This window comes from Cyprinodon tularosa, unplaced genomic scaffold (assembly GCF_016077235.1).
Source record: "Cyprinodon tularosa strain WSP-4 unplaced genomic scaffold, ASM1607723v1 ctg211, whole genome shotgun sequence".
Lineage (NCBI taxonomy): Eukaryota > Metazoa > Chordata > Actinopteri > Cyprinodontiformes > Cyprinodontidae > Cyprinodon > Cyprinodon tularosa.
Genome location: NW_024038781.1, coordinates 1,053,157 through 1,069,946, shown reverse-complemented (window position 1 = coordinate 1,069,946; position 16,790 = coordinate 1,053,157). Strand labels below are relative to the sequence as shown.

Sequence of the window (16,790 nt, the reverse complement as noted above, 5' to 3'; positions counted from 1 at the left end):
GTTGTAGTTACCAAACATTTTTTACACTTATATATGTTTTTTTTATTTTGTTGTTTAAAAAAAACACTGAGACAACATGGTTAAATCTACACACCTTGATATATTTGTGGTTTCCGGAAAAAAAAAACAAAGTTCATCTCAAATAAAACCAGACATTCAAATAAGATGTTCAAGTATACATGTAATTCGAGCCAATCTAGCAGACTCTTCTGGAGTAAAGACACCCAATTATATCTCCTCCTCTGATTGGTGTCCAGCAGGTGTTCTAAAACCATGCTCATGTCTAATCAGTGTTACACATGCTTAGCATGGGGCCGTCGGCTCCGAGGCTCGGTGTGAAAGTTTAAAGAGGCTCAATGTGATTTACTGTATTTTTCCAGATTTACCACCCTGGGAGCAGGATAAGAGCGTGCATTAATCCTTGATTGGATAGACGACGAGGGAGAAGGAAAAGAAAACGGAGTGAAAAATCCTTATTAGGGTCAGCAGGGTGATTTCAGTTATTAAGTGCCTTTTTTACTCTAATCAGGCACTTTTAAGATGGGATCAGACGTCGTCGCATTATCGAATGCGACTAAGCACACCAGTATGTCTTCATTTATCCCAGTTATTCAGCCGGGAACATATGGACCTAAACCCCACCAACTGCCACAAAATAAAATCAACATACAGGAGAGCTTATAAAACCCAAATACTACAGCTTCTGAGTGTAATTACCTCACACTATACAGATTACTGATCTGTGAGCTGAGCTGATGCCAGGGTGGTTCTGGCCTGGTTCCAATTCGCAGCAACCCTTTAACTCTGCTTCACTATAATTGAGCTTTACCCTGGATATAAATCTGTATTTCTACCTGTCTATAAACAAACAATAGAAATTACCCTTAGCTGTATTTTTATTCCAAAGCATAAATTATATTATATTTTACTTGTAATATTACACAGATTTTTAGTAGATATTTGTAATATAAGATACCATTAAATTTAGTCATCATACTCTACACCTCATTTCAATAAATCTGCATCCTATATTTACAACAGAACTATAAACCAGATTACTGCAGCAAGCTCCTTCAAACCAGCGCTCTTTTCAGCTGCGTTTAGTCCAAGTCAAAAACAAAGAGCCATCCCTCACAGCCAAATTGCCTATTAAAGATGAGAGCATGTTCAGTCTCCCATTGCGCCCCGCCATCACCACCCTAATCATTTCCTGCCTAAACAACCTAATGGCTGCCATATTGCCACTGTTTATTAGTAAACACTGATGGAAGGATGCCCGACTCAACAGTTGTTGATTTTGTCTATCCGTATGGAGTATCAGCTGGGAATCACAGCCACCATGCCAGAATGTTGTGTGCTGTTCAGTCTCCCGTCACTAAACAGATTGCCTTATTGTCTCGTGTGCATAATGGTTGTAAGTGAATGACTCACAACAGATAAATGTTAGATAAAACACAAAATAAAATCTGTGGCTTTAGAAAGAGCTTTATTATACAAGGAAATAAAAAAAATGCAATTTGCATTACATTTCAATTAAATTTACAAGTTCTATGGCTGTGCTGCTGAGCCAAAAGGATGTTGCAAAGATCACCTTTGCTTTAAGATGCTTTTGGGAAGCCCAGTCCAAGATCGATTTCCCTCCATCTCAGTCTCAGTAACCCTGCAATCGATCCTTATCAAATATGTATCACGTCCTCAAACCCTCAGCGCTGCTAAGATGGAGACTTCAAACACCAGCGGCTCAAAGAAAAAGTCACAAGAGAGCGGGATTTACTTATTTTTCAGACAAAAGAAAACCTAATTACTGAGTAAAGATGAGAGACAGAAAGATAATGTTAAAGGAATAAAAGGTTAGCCACATAATCAAGAAACTGCTGCTTATAGGAAAATATAATAGCCTACATATAATAAGCTGTAACATCAAAAGCCTTTGGAAATAAGCCAGAATAAGCCCAAGAAGTAAGCTTTGGAAATTAGAAAGGGTCTACTGTCACTACTCCTAAGAAAACCAAAAAAACATAACCAAAGTACTATCTCCATTTTAACGCTGTGTCTTGCTAAAAGGGTCTTCTCTTGTCCTCCAATTCCCCAAACTCCCCTACACATGGCACTGCTATGTTGCAAATGCACAAAATGCATCATTCAGCTCACGTTTCCATAATTCTCTGTGGCAGCAGCGTGATTAATGTACACAACTATTGATTTTTTTTTCTTCTTTTTTTGGTAGATTCTTTTCCCCTTTCTTTGATAGAATCAACCATAAACCTAAAAATGTCTACTTTTATAGCACTGGAATAAAAAACAGATGAAAATAAATGCAAAAACTTTGACTTTGAAAGAAAGCACTGAGAATGAGCCTCCCACACTCTTTAGCATTGTTAGAGGGGGAGTGTAGATATGTGTGTGTAAAAAATACAAAGTTGTGTGTGACTGGACTGTGAAAAGGGGTGCAGTGAAAGACAAGGGTCAGCATTTCACTAACTGCTGATCTGTGTGGGAGGAGGAGGGATGGCGGAGGGAAGTGAAATGATAGGCTGTGTTGTTTTCATAAGGTTTCACTGCAGGAAGGGTGGAGTAGGCTGCAAAAAAAAAAAAAACTAACGCACACTCTGAAACCTATATGTATGGTGCACACACACAGTTTTACATCGATCTCCAGATCTGATGCCTGACTGGTATTTATTTACATGCAAGGATCAGCCATTTCTGCTTGAGCCGTGACCCATTTTCCAGCCTCCAAACAGCAAGATCAACAAACCGCAATGACAAACTGCATTCTGTATGTGATGAAGGGGGAAAAAAAGACAATTCATGGGTTTAACAAAATTAAGTTTTACTAAAGAAAGCCTCCCTTCACCTTTCTATTCCTTTCCTTTTCATGTCTCCTCGATCTGCGTTCTCCTGCTCTAAATTTCAAAGCTCGTTCCCACCACTGTGCCCTCCTTTCAAGGTTGGCCTGACTTTGGGCGTGTTGAATTTACAGCCCTATCCCTGCCTGCCTCCCGGTGCCCTCACTGTCAATCTCAGTAAAAAATGGAGGCGGAGGCACATCACTGGCATGATAAATCGCCACCCGAACAGTAACGCCTTGAGCCGAAACACCTACAGCCGCCCCTCTGAAGACATCCTTAACATTCCCGAGGCTCAACTTATGGATGGTGGCGAATGTGATTCTATTAGCGAGCAAACTGTTTAATTAGCCTCTATAAGCACTCACACTAACTCATAGGGGAGGGGTGAGCAGAATGCAAGAGAGTGGAAGTGAAATGAATGTGACTGAAAATGTTTTTTTCACTGAATGCTTTAGGTATTGGTTTAACTTATTTGCATAAAACAAATAAAATCAAGCATTTTCCTATGCAGCCTGAAACTGATCGGGGCAACGTGCCAAGCAGGTTATGTAATGAGATGTGAGGAAAAAGGGAAAACTACCGACAGTTAGGTCCAGAGGAAATGAAATGAAGCAAACAATACAAAGAAAAAGGATAAAAGCGTGATGTTTTTCAAGCCAATACTGTAATTTAAAGTTTGATTTTTTATTTAACCTTCATTTTACCAGGAAAGAAATCCATTAAGATTTGGAATCTCTTTTACAAGGATGTCCTGGCGAAGATATAACTTGCAGGAATTTATCTCAGGATGCTTTTTCCAGGAAGAGATGTCTGCTGTATGTAAGAACGCCAAAGTTTGGAGAACCAGCGTAAAGAATCAGCAAATCCCAATGTTGAGGACAATTTGATAAAGTTCAAATCAAGCACAGGACAAAGGAAGAAAGATGACTTTGGTCTCTTTAAATGTTATCTGATTGTTGGAGTGCAGATCTGCTAAGATACTTTCAAACAGCTATGTTAAGCTTTTACAAGATTGTTTAAAAGGAGAAAGTATCTTGTGAGCTCTAGTGGTGTGGAAAATAATAGGCTGACTGATTTGAGATTATAAAAAAGAAACTACTTTAAAAAAAAAAACACTTATTGCAACCAAGCTAAGAAGTTAACCATATCTGAGCATATTAATGCCTGAAGCTTATTTAAAGCAATATGGTCTCAAAAGCTCCCTTAGGGATCGAGAGAGGTCATTTCTGGACCTTCTTTAAACAATCTTTAAAAAGTGATTTAATTTTTATTCTTTAATTTCCCACATGTTAATGTTTTAAGTTGTGCATGCTGTATTTCCCTCCTGCATAGCATAACTCATTTGGGGCAGGTTTAGTGAATACCATTAATCATTGAAAAAAAAGTATCACAATACCCTTTATGTCTCCTTTAAGTCAAAATGAGCTAAAAACAAATTTTACAGTGTAGCAAAACATGGAAAGGTTCAATGTAATACTTTTTCATTGCATCTACAGTTTTTCTCTGGATGTAAAAATGGGTTTAACAATATATTTTAAGTAATTACGTCATTTTTTAATGATGAGTAGAAAAATATGCAGTCTCAAAACTTTCCATGTTTCCTTCTAAGTTCATGATAAATCATAGAAGAATTAGTCCTGAAGTTTGAGCTTACTTTAAAATTCATCAGATATATAAATGATTTTTATTATTACAGATATTCTTTTGACATTTCCCAAATCTGCTGACCATAAAGTATAAGTCAATTGAATCTCTGGTAAATAAATAGACATTAATAGCTTGGTAGATTACAGTGTCTATAAAAAGGACTCAAGAGTTTAGGATGTTGCTGCTATCAGGGACCAAATTAAAGCTTAATCTGCACAACATTTACAAGTAGCACAAGGTTCCTGCAGCAACTTGAGTTTGCATTTCATATGGTATCTGAGCTCTTGTGTGCAACCAAGGCCACCAAACTCATTACAGCGTCTCGTATCATGAATGATGAGAGACAAAGGGAAGTAGACGGTAAACACACACACACAAGCACACACACACAAAAAACAAGCTCTCCTAGCTCCATTCCTATTCAAAAGCAAAGACACTTCACATGTGAAAAGACTAGGGCATGCGTAAAAAAGCAACCTACATAGACATAAACCTGCAAACATGAGGCGTCCAGGTCGGCCAGATAAAGTCCTGGCAGGAGCACAGCAAGCGAGGGCTCAGCCCCTCCTCTCCCCCTAACTCCTCTTTCTTTGTCTTTTTCTATTTTCCCTTTCATGTCTCTATTAGCTCTGTCAATTGTTTATTAAAAGCACGAGGAGGCGATCAGAGGCGGGCATTTGAAAGCCCATGCAGAGAGATGCACTTTAAAATTCATGACGGGTTAATGGTATGTTAGCGGCAACATTAGGACCCAGTGAGCCTGCATCGTGCTCATTTACATTGATGCAGGCCGCTTCAAATGACTACTAAGCAGTCCTCGTTCTGAAAGGTAATTCATATTGTAATTAACTTTTCAATCACAGTTGATTAATTAAGACAAGCCCTGGTCTGTAATTAAGCATCTATTTTTACTTTGAATGTGAATTACTGGTTATTCAAGATTTTATCAGCTGCGGTTCCTCTTTCATGGGTTTACGAGCAGCAGACTTTACACAAACACACGTTTACACCTCATAATAATACAGTGGTGACCTACGGTTTAGTTGTTTTAGAGCATCTGCTGCTGTTTTTATTTTATTTGAGTAACAACTCCAGACCTGTTTGTGCTCTTATCCTGAGGAACAATGCATTGATAGAGGAGTGCACTTAATGCTACTATTCACAACAAAAACCCCATATTAACAAATTAGTACATCTGTGGGATAGCTTTATTTTTTTCACCCCTCTGAGACGGAATCTTCTTTTATGAAAAGAAAAAAGGGACCTTAAAAGAGTCGGAAAACTAGGCTAGGTCAAATTGCATGAAGCTGCTATTGTCAAGTTTCTTTGGGTTTTTCTCTCCCTTGTTCTTTGCTCATACAAACACACACACACAGACCCACACGCACACTCAACATCCCCTCTCCATAGCAGTGTGAGGTGAATCCGCTCATGCATCAGAATCTCCCATCAAATATTTATCACCGAGCAGCAGTGATTTTGACCGTGTACTCATGCTTTTGACAGCACTCGCCTGGTGCAGCGCTTATTGGAGTAAACACGGACAATCCAATATTGTTGTTCTCTTGTATGCTTGCGAAAAAACCCAAAAGTGCAGGAAGAATAGGGTAGGATCCTTTAATGGATCCTACCCTACCTTTCCATTAAAGATCCATTTCTCTGCATGTGAAATCACACACATCATCAAGAACAGTGATTTCTTCCGGTTTTCAAAATAAATTTAGGATTTTGTGACAGACAAAATGTTGGAAGCTGGAGAAGTACCTCTCTTCTCCAGCAGAGTCCGCCGTGGATCCTCCTGAGCAGAGCCCTCTGCACAGCTGCTGCTCGTTACCATCATCAGGAGGACCCTCTACTTAAGCTGTCTTCAGACCTTGCCTCAACGCCGCAGTGTTGAGCCAGTTGGTTAGCACCTAAGCCCTGAACCTCTGAGAACTTTGCTTGCTCTGAGATCCTGACAGGATCCTAATCTTGTCTCTGTTTTTCCAGGAAAATCTGATTCTCCTTCGTGAAGCTCTGGAAGAGCTTAACCCACCGAGCCTGCCCTCAGAGCCAAACCTGAAGACTTCCCCTGGATTCTCTTGCAGCTCTGGACCAAGAGCTGGAGATCCTAAGTCAAGGTCAGCTACCTTTCAGAAGCAAGACGCTGAAGCAGCTAACGGACTCAGCTAATCAGACTCTCTCCAGTTCCAACAACCTTCCTCTCCAAGATCCATTCAAGGACCCACAAGGTACAAACCAGAGACTATCAAAGGACAAACCGCTAAGAGCCCAGCTAACTAACTGTCTTCCTCACAGACTCCGGTGAACCCGTTTGCCCAGGACCATAACCAGAACATACTATCGTTGGATTGTCTTCAATAAACTCTGTTAACTTTTCATCTGTTTCCTGTGTCGTGGTGTTCTGCATAATTGGGTCACATTAGTGTACCGATCATGACAGAACACTGCGGCCAAACACCAGGCCCAGCAGAACACATCCGCCGTCGATTGGAGGAGCAAGATGCACAAATTTATGGACAAGCTCAGACTCTCCGTGAGTTATACTGTCTTGTGGAAACTAACAATCAAAAGCTTCAGAGCTATGCTAATTTCATGAACAGTGCTAACGCCACACCGGCAGCGCAACCTTTTCCGGGTCCAGTTCCCCCTCCGAGGTCACCAGCAGTGACGTCATCAGAGTTCCGCCCAAGCCTTCCTGAAAAATTCTCTGGTAATATGAAGGATTGCAGAGGATTTTTATTTCAGTGCAGATTATTGTTCCAGAACTCTCCAAACAGCTTTTCGACGGACTTTAAGAAAATAACCTTTATTCTCTCTCAACTAACAGGAAGAGCTTTGGAGTGGGCCCAGGCCAGATTTCCCTCAGATGAAAGTCTCAACTGCCGATACTCTGATTTCATTTCTGAATTCTCCCAGGTTTTTAATCAGGAAACTGATCAAACAATTGACTCTCGTGCTCTTTTCAGTATTAAGCAGGGAGATTCATCTGTGGCTGATTTTTCAATCAACTTCCGGGTTAAGGCAGCAGCTTCCGGATGGAATCAAAGTGCTCTGAAGGGAGCTTATTTCATGGCCTTAAATGAGAATATTAAAGACGAACTGGCAACTCTCGACGAACCAGCCTCCCTTGAGGATCTAATTAAACTAACAATTAGATTGGATAACAGAATTAGAGCCAGAAACAGCTCTAAGTTAAGAAATTCTGGGTCTCACGCCTCTACTTCTGCATCAAATATTGTGACTGTTTCTTCTCCTCCCACAGACCGACCAAAAGCCCAGTCCCTCCCTCTGCCTTTTCAGGCTTCATATTCTGGTGGTACGGAGGTCGAACCTATGCAGGTGGGACACACTCGGCTTACTCCTGAGGAGAGACAAAGACGTTTTTTGAGCAGACTTTGCATCTATTGTGGTGAAAGTGGACATTTCATTGCTTCCTGCCCGGCAAAATCAAAAGGCAGGGCCCGCCAGAGGATCTGAGGAGTCTGGCGGGCCAAACCAACTCTAAGAAATCTCCTCGATTGATGCTGCCTGCCACCTTGTTTTGTAATAATCAGAACCTCTCTTTTTCTGCCTTTATTGACTCAGGCTGTGAACGGAACCTCATAGACTCTAACCTCGTTCAACAATTGATGATTGAAACTGTTCCTCTTTCTCAACCCCTCCGTGTCTCTGCCATTGATGGGAAAAATCTCCACCAAGTTACTCATCAAACCCAACCCCTCGAGCTCCTCCTCTCAGGTAACCATCGTGAAACTATCACATTTTTTGTTATTCCCTCCGCATGTTCCCCGTTGGTGCTTGGATTCGAATGGCTGGAGAAACACAACCCACGCATTAATTGGTCTGAACGTCACGTGGAAGCATGGTCTACGTCATGTCATGAGACTTGTCTTCGGTCGGCAGCCCCCGTGGTGGGGCCTCCTAGGGGTGGGGGAGAGATGGACTCTCCTGACCTATCTTCAGTTCCCTTTGAGTACCATGACTTGGCCCCGGTTTTCAGTAAGGTCAGTGCTACGTCCCTTCCACCACATAGACCATATGACTGTGCTATTGAGTTGTTACCTGGTGCACCGTTACCCAGCAGCCGTTTATATAACATCTCCAAGCCAGAACGAGAGACAATGGAGAAGTATATTAACGAGTCTTTAGCTGCTGGAATTATTCGCCCGTCCTCTTCTCCTTTGGGTGCTGGTTTCTTTTTTGTTGGCAAGAAGGATGGTTCGTTAAGACCATGCATTGACTACAGAGGGTTGAACCAAATCACCATAAAGAATAAGTACCCTCTGCCTCTCCTAGCCTCTGCTTTTGAACCTGTTCAGGGGGCAACAGTCTTCACCAAATTGGATCTGAGAAACGCATATCATCTCCTCAGAATCAGAGAAGGAGATGAATGGAAGACTGCTTTCAAGACACCATTAGGTCAGTTCGAGTACCTGGTAATGCCTTTTGGTTTAACAAACGCCCCCGCCTGCTTTCAAGCACTAGTGAATGATGTTCTCAGAGACTTTTTAAATGTGTTTGTCTTTGTCTATATAGACGACATTCTCATTTATTCACGGAACTTAACTGAGCACAAGAAACATGTCCGCCTGGTGTTACAGAGGCTACTGGAGAACAAGTTATTCGTCAAGGCAGAAAAGTGTGAGTTCCACCAACCATCAGTGACCTTTTTGGGGTTTGTGCTCGAGGGCGGGCAGGTTAAGCCTGCTGAGGACAAGATAAAGGCGGTTTTGGACTGGCCGATTCCTGAAGATCGAAAACAGCTTCAAAGGTTTTTGGGGTTCGCCAATTTTTACCGTCGTTTCATTAGAAATTATAGCCAGACGGCTCAACCTCTGACCTCTTTAACGTCAGTTAAGAGGAATTTTCAATGGACTCCCGAAGCTCAGTCTGCTTTTGACAAACTGAAATCTTTGTTTTCCAGAGCACCAGTGTTAATTCAGCCCGACCCTTCTAAACAGTTCATCCTGGAGGTCGATGCTTCGGATTCTGGCGTTGGAGCCGTCCTTTCCCAGAGACTCGACTCAGATCAAAAGATTCATCCATGTGCTTTTTTCTCTCGCAGACTCTCATCAGCAGAACAGAACTACGGCGTTGGAGATCGAGAACTATTAGCCATCAAATTGGCGTTGGAGGAGTGGAGACACTGGTTAGAGGGAGCTGAGCACCCGGTTCTAGTCTGGACTGATCACAAGAACCTTGCTAGCATCCAGTCTGCCAAACAGGCCAACCCTCGTCAATCCAGGTGGTCCATTTTCTTCTCCAGATTTAATCTCGTTATCTCCTACAGACCAGGATCTAAGAATGTGAAACCAGACTCCCTCTCGCGCCTATACTCCGTCGATCAACCCGAGACACCAGAGCCAGTCCTCCCGGCCTCTTGTACTGTGGGAGTCGTGAACTGGGAGATCTCCGATCTTATTAACTCCGCCCTGGCCACGGAACCCGACCCAGGTAACGGTCCGGCTAACAGAACTTATGTTCCGTCTTCCGTCAGGTCCAGGCTCATTCAATGGATGCACACTGCCAAATTCTCGGCCCACCCTGGAGTCAGTAGAACCATCGCTCTCATCACCAGACGCTTCTGGTGGCCCACTCTCCACAGGGACGTAAAGGAATATGTGCTGGCCTGCCCCATTTGTGCTAGAAACAAGGCCTCGCATCAGCCACCCTCTGGTCTGTTACAACCCCTTCCGATTCCTTCACGTCCATGGTCCCACATTGCCATAGATTTCGTCACTGGTCTCCCCATCTCTCGAGGTATGTCCACTATACTCACCATCGTTGACCGTTTTTCCAAGTCCTGTCATTTAGTCCCTCTCAGGAAGCTCCCCTCGTCGTTCCAGACTGCTCAGCTTCTCGTGAAACACGTCTTCAGATTACATGGCATTCCCCAGGAAATCCTATCAGACCGTGGTCCTCAATTCGTTTCACAAGTTTGGAAAGCCTTCTGTTCAGCTCTGGGCTGTAAGTCTGCCTTGACTTCAGGTTATCATCCACAATCCAACGGTCAGACCGAGCGCATGAATCAGCACCTAGAATCCACCCTCCGCTGCCTAACTTCCAACAACCCCACCGACTGGAGCCAGTATCTACCTTGGATCGAGTACGCCCATAACTCCCAGAGATCAGCTTCCACCGGCCAGTCACCATTTCAGGTCAGTCATGGATACCAACCACCACTTTTCCCCGCAGATGAAAAGGAGATAGCAGTCAAGACCATCAACCAACACATCCGTCGCTGTCAAAGGATTTGGAAAGAAACCATCACCACCCTCAACAAATCATCAGAGACCACCAAACTTTTTGCCGACTCCAGGAGACGTCCCGCTCCCGAGTACGCCATCGGACAGGAGGTATGGCTGTCCACCCGAGACATTCCCCTCAAGGGAATGTCTCGGAAACTGTCTCCCAGATTCATCGGTCCATTTAAGGTTTCCCAGGTCATCAGTCCCTCCGCAGTCCGTCTCCAGTTACCTCCGAGTCTTCGCATCCACCCCACCTTTCATGTTTCTCAGGTCAAGCCCGTAGTCTCGAGCCCTCTGTGCCCGCCATCCGACTCCCCAGCACCCGCCCTGGAAGTCGATGGCCACCCGGCTTTTACCGTCCGTCGCATCGTGGACTCCCGTCGACGAGGTCGCGGCTGGCAGTACCTCGTCGACTGGGAGGGCTACGGACCTGAAGACCGTCAGTGGGTTCCCGGCTCTTACATCCTCGATCCTTCCCTGATCGAGGAGTATGAGCGTTCCTGCCCATCTACTTCCTCCGGACCGCCAAGGGGCGGTCGTTGAGGGGGGGGTACTGTTGGAAGCTGGAGAAGTACCTCTCTTCTCCAGCAGAGTCCGCCGTGGATCCTCCTGAGCAGAGCCCTCTGCACAGCTGCTGCTCGTTACCATCATCAGGAGGACCCTCTACTTAAGCTGTCTTCAGACCTTGCCTCAACGCCGCAGTGTTGAGCCAGTTGGTTAGCACCTAAGCCCTGAACCTCTGAGAACTTTGCTTGCTCTGAGATCCTGACAGGATCCTAATCTTGTCTCTGTTTTTCCAGGAAAATCTGATTCTCCTTCGTGAAGCTCTGGAAGAGCTTAACCCACCGAGCCTGCCCTCAGAGCCAAACCTGAAGACTTCCCCTGGATTCTCTTGCAGCTCTGGACCAAGAGCTGGAGATCCTAAGTCAAGGTAAGCTACCTTTCAGAAGCAAGACGCTGAAGCAGCTAACGGACTCAGCTAATCAGACTCTCTCCAGTTCCAACAACCTTCCTCTCCAAGATCCATTCAAGGACCCACAAGGTACAAACCAGAGACTATCAAAGGACAAACCGCTAAGAGCCCAGCTAACTAACTGTCTTCCTCACAGACTCCGGTGAACCCGTTTGCCCAGGACCATAACCAGAACATACTATCGTTGGATTGTCTTCAATAAACTCTGTTAACTTTTCATCTGTTTCCTGTGTCGTGGTGTTCTGCATAATTGGGTCACATTAGTGTACCGATCATGACACAAAAGAAATTCTGCGTAGAGAAAGAATGATACATGGTGTAGGAATTGTTGTAAATCCTTGACACGGACCTTGTCTTTTGGGATATAGTTGGGTCAGAAAGTGAAACCTCTGTCCTTATTAGCCTCCATTTTTCCCATTTCTAACTGCTGCCGTCATGGTATTGCAGATTCATAATTTTCCTTCTTATAGACGATTCCTGAAAACCCAAATAAAAAGTACCATCTTTCACTTGTTTGTTGTGTCCACTACATGTCTTCAAATTTTATTCACTTTGGCTTTCGTTTAGCCAATCATTTTTTGGGCCAGATTGGTGCAGAACTAATAGTTTTCCTTCCAACATACCTGTGCCATGAGCTTCTTGATTGGTTCTATGTGTACTTGACATGTAAGTTAAGGTGGATGCTCATGTCTTGCAGGTATGCCACACACACATTACTCATCCCTGTGACCTGTCTGCTGTATTCATTGGTCTTTATGATGCTAACTGCTTTTATGTTCTCCAACCAGCGTTAATTACTTACATTATTTTATATTATTTTTTTAGTAACATAGGATTATACCTTATTATTTTTTGAAGACTGATAACGCCATTACTGTACATTACTTGAAATCTGACGTGGCAAGTTACTTTAACCCTGTCAATCTAATGGATTTCCATCAGTGCATTCTCTCTGCTGTGGGTTGAGAGATCTCTCTGTGCAAAGACAGAGCAACAGCTGAGATACAGGCATACGATTGGCTGAGTAAAGTGGGCGGGTGTTCAGCATTTCAGCATTAATTTGCATAAATATCAAATTCTTAAACATCTTATTTGCTTTATTGTTCTTTTATTATATATGTTAAACATACTATTTAACAGAGATTAGTAAACGTTTTCAGATATGTCATTTTGCTTCAATATAGATATAATTGGTCAACTAAAATGAAACATTCAGTATTCAATAACTAATCTCACAACTGTTTTGGAAGTTACAGTAATAGAAAAAATAGTCAAATTAATCAAGATTTTAGAAATGTAACTTCTTAGTTACTTTGCCCAGTAACTAGATGTAGCTGTAACCGCGTTACTGAGTTTCTAGGTCAGTTACTTTATGGGAGAGGTAATTAGTAACTATAACTAGTTACCTTTTTTAAGTAATGTTCCCAAACACAGTGTCTCCAACAAACCCTAATAGACTTTCACCAACCTGGAGATTAAGTTACACACTTGACTTGATGATATTATTTTCTCTGCATTTTATTTAGTGATACCAGTTTAATGTGTGGGGTGGAAAACAACCAATTTTAAAATTCGTATTATATTCTTTTAAAAACATACTTTGGTGCTACTTTTTGTCTGAGATATTATGTAGAAAACAAACAAATACTTAACTTAAATTACTTCTACAAGGTTGCCAGATTACTGTAAACAAACTTGTGTTTGATTAAATGAAATGTAATTTTGTATATTAAACCTTGACAATGGAGATACTGTATTTCAGAGCTCGACATAAAAAAAAAACCTTGTCTCCATGATTCATTTCATTTGCAGAACATAATCATATCTGCATGCTGCATATTTGCTCAATCCCCGTGACATCTGCCGTTGTCTTCAACCTGCAGCTCTCTGCGAGCAGCTTGGGAAACCTCAAGTAAGTAAGTCTGTGGCATGGATCAGAAGACACATCTTCATGCTTGAACAGACACGTTTAAAATGCCACCGAAACACTGTCCCAGATTCTGCCCTCAGTCAAATGACATCAAGGGCTCACTTACAGGTCCCCGAACGCTTCGGCACGGAGCAGGAACCGGCCAGCGGGCGGCACATGGAGCAATCAAAGAGATATGCATCCCATTTCACATGAGTAAAAACTCGACCAACTGAGCAGTCTGGTGCCTTGTGTTGTCATGCTGTTTTGCTGGATTCAAGCAAGGCAGGTAACTAGGTCAGTGTAATGTAACGCTATGTAAACTGAGCCACTTTACCCCCTTGCTGGACTCAAAATGGAGTTGCCTGGCATGGGAGTGTGTGCAGGGGAGAGAAAGTCAGTGATTGAAACTGACAGTTATCAACATCCTCTGGCTAGTGAGGAGACTGAGCCATAGAGTATGCAGAGTCCTGACATACAGCAACAAGAACCATGTATGAAGATGACTCACGGCTGATATTTCTCAAACAATAGAGACCAATGAGAGATGAGCCAACAATTCCTCAGTCAACTATTTAATAACACAAATAAAATGTTACCTTTTGCCATTTTTTATCTAAAACATCCAAAAAAATTATATTTTATTCCATTTTATCTCAGTTTTACCTAAAAGTTTTACCGAAGGTTATCAAGTTTACGCTGCTTGCAGCCACAGGAGCTGAAGAAGTTTAACTTGTCATACCTGAGCTCAGTGAAACTGTGTCTTTCTCCCATGATACGACGGAGACGTAGGCCTCCACCGAGGCGGGGATAATGCACTTGAAGACGGCCACACTGCCTCGCATAGCCTTCTGGTCAGCCACTCTGACAGTGTAGGGTTCCCGCGAAACTAGTCAGCAAGAATAAACACAAACAATGGCATTAAAAAATTAAAAAATGAATTTTTCATATTAAACTGACAAACAAATAAAGTTTGCATTGGTTACTCTATACTTCTTCATCAGTTTGATGCATTTTCTTCTAAAAAACATATGGATCATTCTTTTTTTTTCAAAACCTTGCAATAGACAGTTGCATCCAGATCTATTTTGAGTAAAAGTCACTCATAAGTTGTTGTTTGCTCTTAAATTTAATCAAAAGTAGGAAAGCTGTTTAATAAAGGAGGAATTGTTGGTGCGTTTGGTTCTAGGAAGATTTTAACTGGCTTCAGAAAAAAAGTACCATCCATTTTTTTTTTTTTTTTGTGTCAACATCATCAAACCAAAGCTGTGCCATTTTTAAAACGAAGTCCAGGACATTTTGAGGGATCGTGGGCAGAGCCTTGAACAGTCCTGATTTAGAAATTATTTCTTGAATTACTTAAAAGAATCAAATATTTCTAAGACCCCTAGGAATGAAAGGATGGACGGATGGATAGGGAGTTATGTTTCTCAATAGACACAAGCAATGTTCTCCCAAACAGACCATCTAAAAAACAGGTAAATTGAGTTTCTACTTTGGAGACTATGAAGCGAAAGCTCTAACCTCATCTCAGCGATGGTATCTCAGCCACTGTCATTTATATCAACTGTGGGTGATCTGCAAAGCTCTAATCTATCAAACTGGCTAGTTTTACTATTGCCAGGTAGAGGATACAGTAAATGCACGTCGATTAAAATCAGATTAGCAATTATCAAGCGATCTTGGTCAGCATTAATCTGGTGTAACAAGTTAATTAAATTCACATTTTAAACTAAGAAAAAAAAAACTGCAGACCCTCAGAACTGTGTATTCATTCCACTTTCTAATTTTTACCAATGTGAGATGTACTGACTTCATATCCTCAAGTTTTGTACTCTCTTTATTAACACCAGTTCATTAATCGGACCCTCATGAAAATTTGCCATTGTCACGTCTCCTCAGCAGACTTACCAGCTTTGATGTGGACATCCTGACTCCTGATCTTGCCAGAAGGGTTCTCGGCAGTGCAGTAGTACGTGTTGTCATGGATCAGCTTGCTGAAGCTGGATGGCAGGAAGTTGAAGATTTGGAGGGTTCCATTGGTGTGGACGTGACGGATGCCCGGGACATCGTAGATCTCCTCGCCGGTAGCCAAATACCACCGCAGCGAAGCGGGCGGAGCACCCCCAGCGGGACAGGGAACCGAAGTTCCCGTTGTGCTGGCAAATACTACCTCTTGCAGAGATGCATTGACAAAGTATAGGCTGGAATGAAGATCTTCACCGAAAACTGTAAAAAAGAAAAGGCAAGATTTTAGTTTTTAAACCAGCATTTTGGTCAACAGTTCTAGTGTGCCGTATCTTTGTTATTGCTTAGGTGTACTTCTTTGTACATGGATTATATAAAAAATGTCCAAATCTGAAATAAACTGCAATCATATAAATCTCTGTGATCTATCATAAATTAAAATGAGTTGGGTAAAAAATGTAATATGAGATCAGAGACTAACATAGATATTCAAAGTATGTTTATCTATATAAAAAAATCAAATTCGTTTCTTAATTCTACATTTCCAGGAAATTGGGATCATTGAATTCTAATGAACTTCTGTAAATTGGGAAATAAGGCACATTTCCATGACTGCACAGAAGTTCCCATTTAAAACTGTATCAGAGTAAAGGAAAAATGAATGTACTAAATGCAGGAATATTCTCTAGAGGAAAGGAGGGTAATAAATGTCAATGTTGGGCCAATTAGCTTCATGGAAATCTACAGCTGTTTGATTTTAGGATGTAAAAGCCAGGCCAGCAGATATGAAAGGCTGAGTTTGTTTGCATTTCAGGCAAAGCACAGTTACTGTGTGCATAACGGTTGCCATCTCAGCCTGGTGACGAGGCTCTGCACTAAACGGCTCGCAGTGGCACTGGCAGCTGGCTTGGCTCTCTGGGGAGAAGGCATTTTAGCACTTCATAAATTCCTAACAAGGTTTCAAATTGCAGACGTTTTCATCCTTTTCTCTGCTCGAGCAGCTCTGTACCAGCAATGAGACAGTCGAGTAACCTGTTTACGTAGGCATGTCCACACTAATTTTATGTGCCGTTACAGATTAGAAATGGTCTTTAATAATGATTACCATGTTCCTGATACGCCATATACCTGTGCTTCTTTTTTTATGAAAGTTGTTGACATATTTCTGCTGCAGAAATGTGGACAAAGTC

At 42.2% G+C, this 16,790-nt stretch overlaps 1 protein-coding gene across 5 annotated transcripts in view; it reads right to left on the bottom strand.

Annotated features, from left to right (window-relative positions):
• The window catches only part of dscamb (Down syndrome cell adhesion molecule b), a 185,949-nt gene that overhangs the window by 140,619 nt on the left and 28,540 nt on the right, over window positions 1–16,790 (bottom strand). For all 5 annotated transcript variants that reach the window (XM_038285537.1, XM_038285541.1, XM_038285538.1 and 2 more), the window contains exons 2-3: window positions 15,544–15,861; window positions 14,375–14,521 (exon numbers count right to left, since the gene is read on the bottom strand). In XM_038285537.1, coding sequence (XP_038141465.1) covers window positions 14,375–14,521; window positions 15,544–15,861 — 465 coding nt within the window. The remainder of the gene's footprint in view (window positions 1–14,374; window positions 14,522–15,543; window positions 15,862–16,790) is intronic.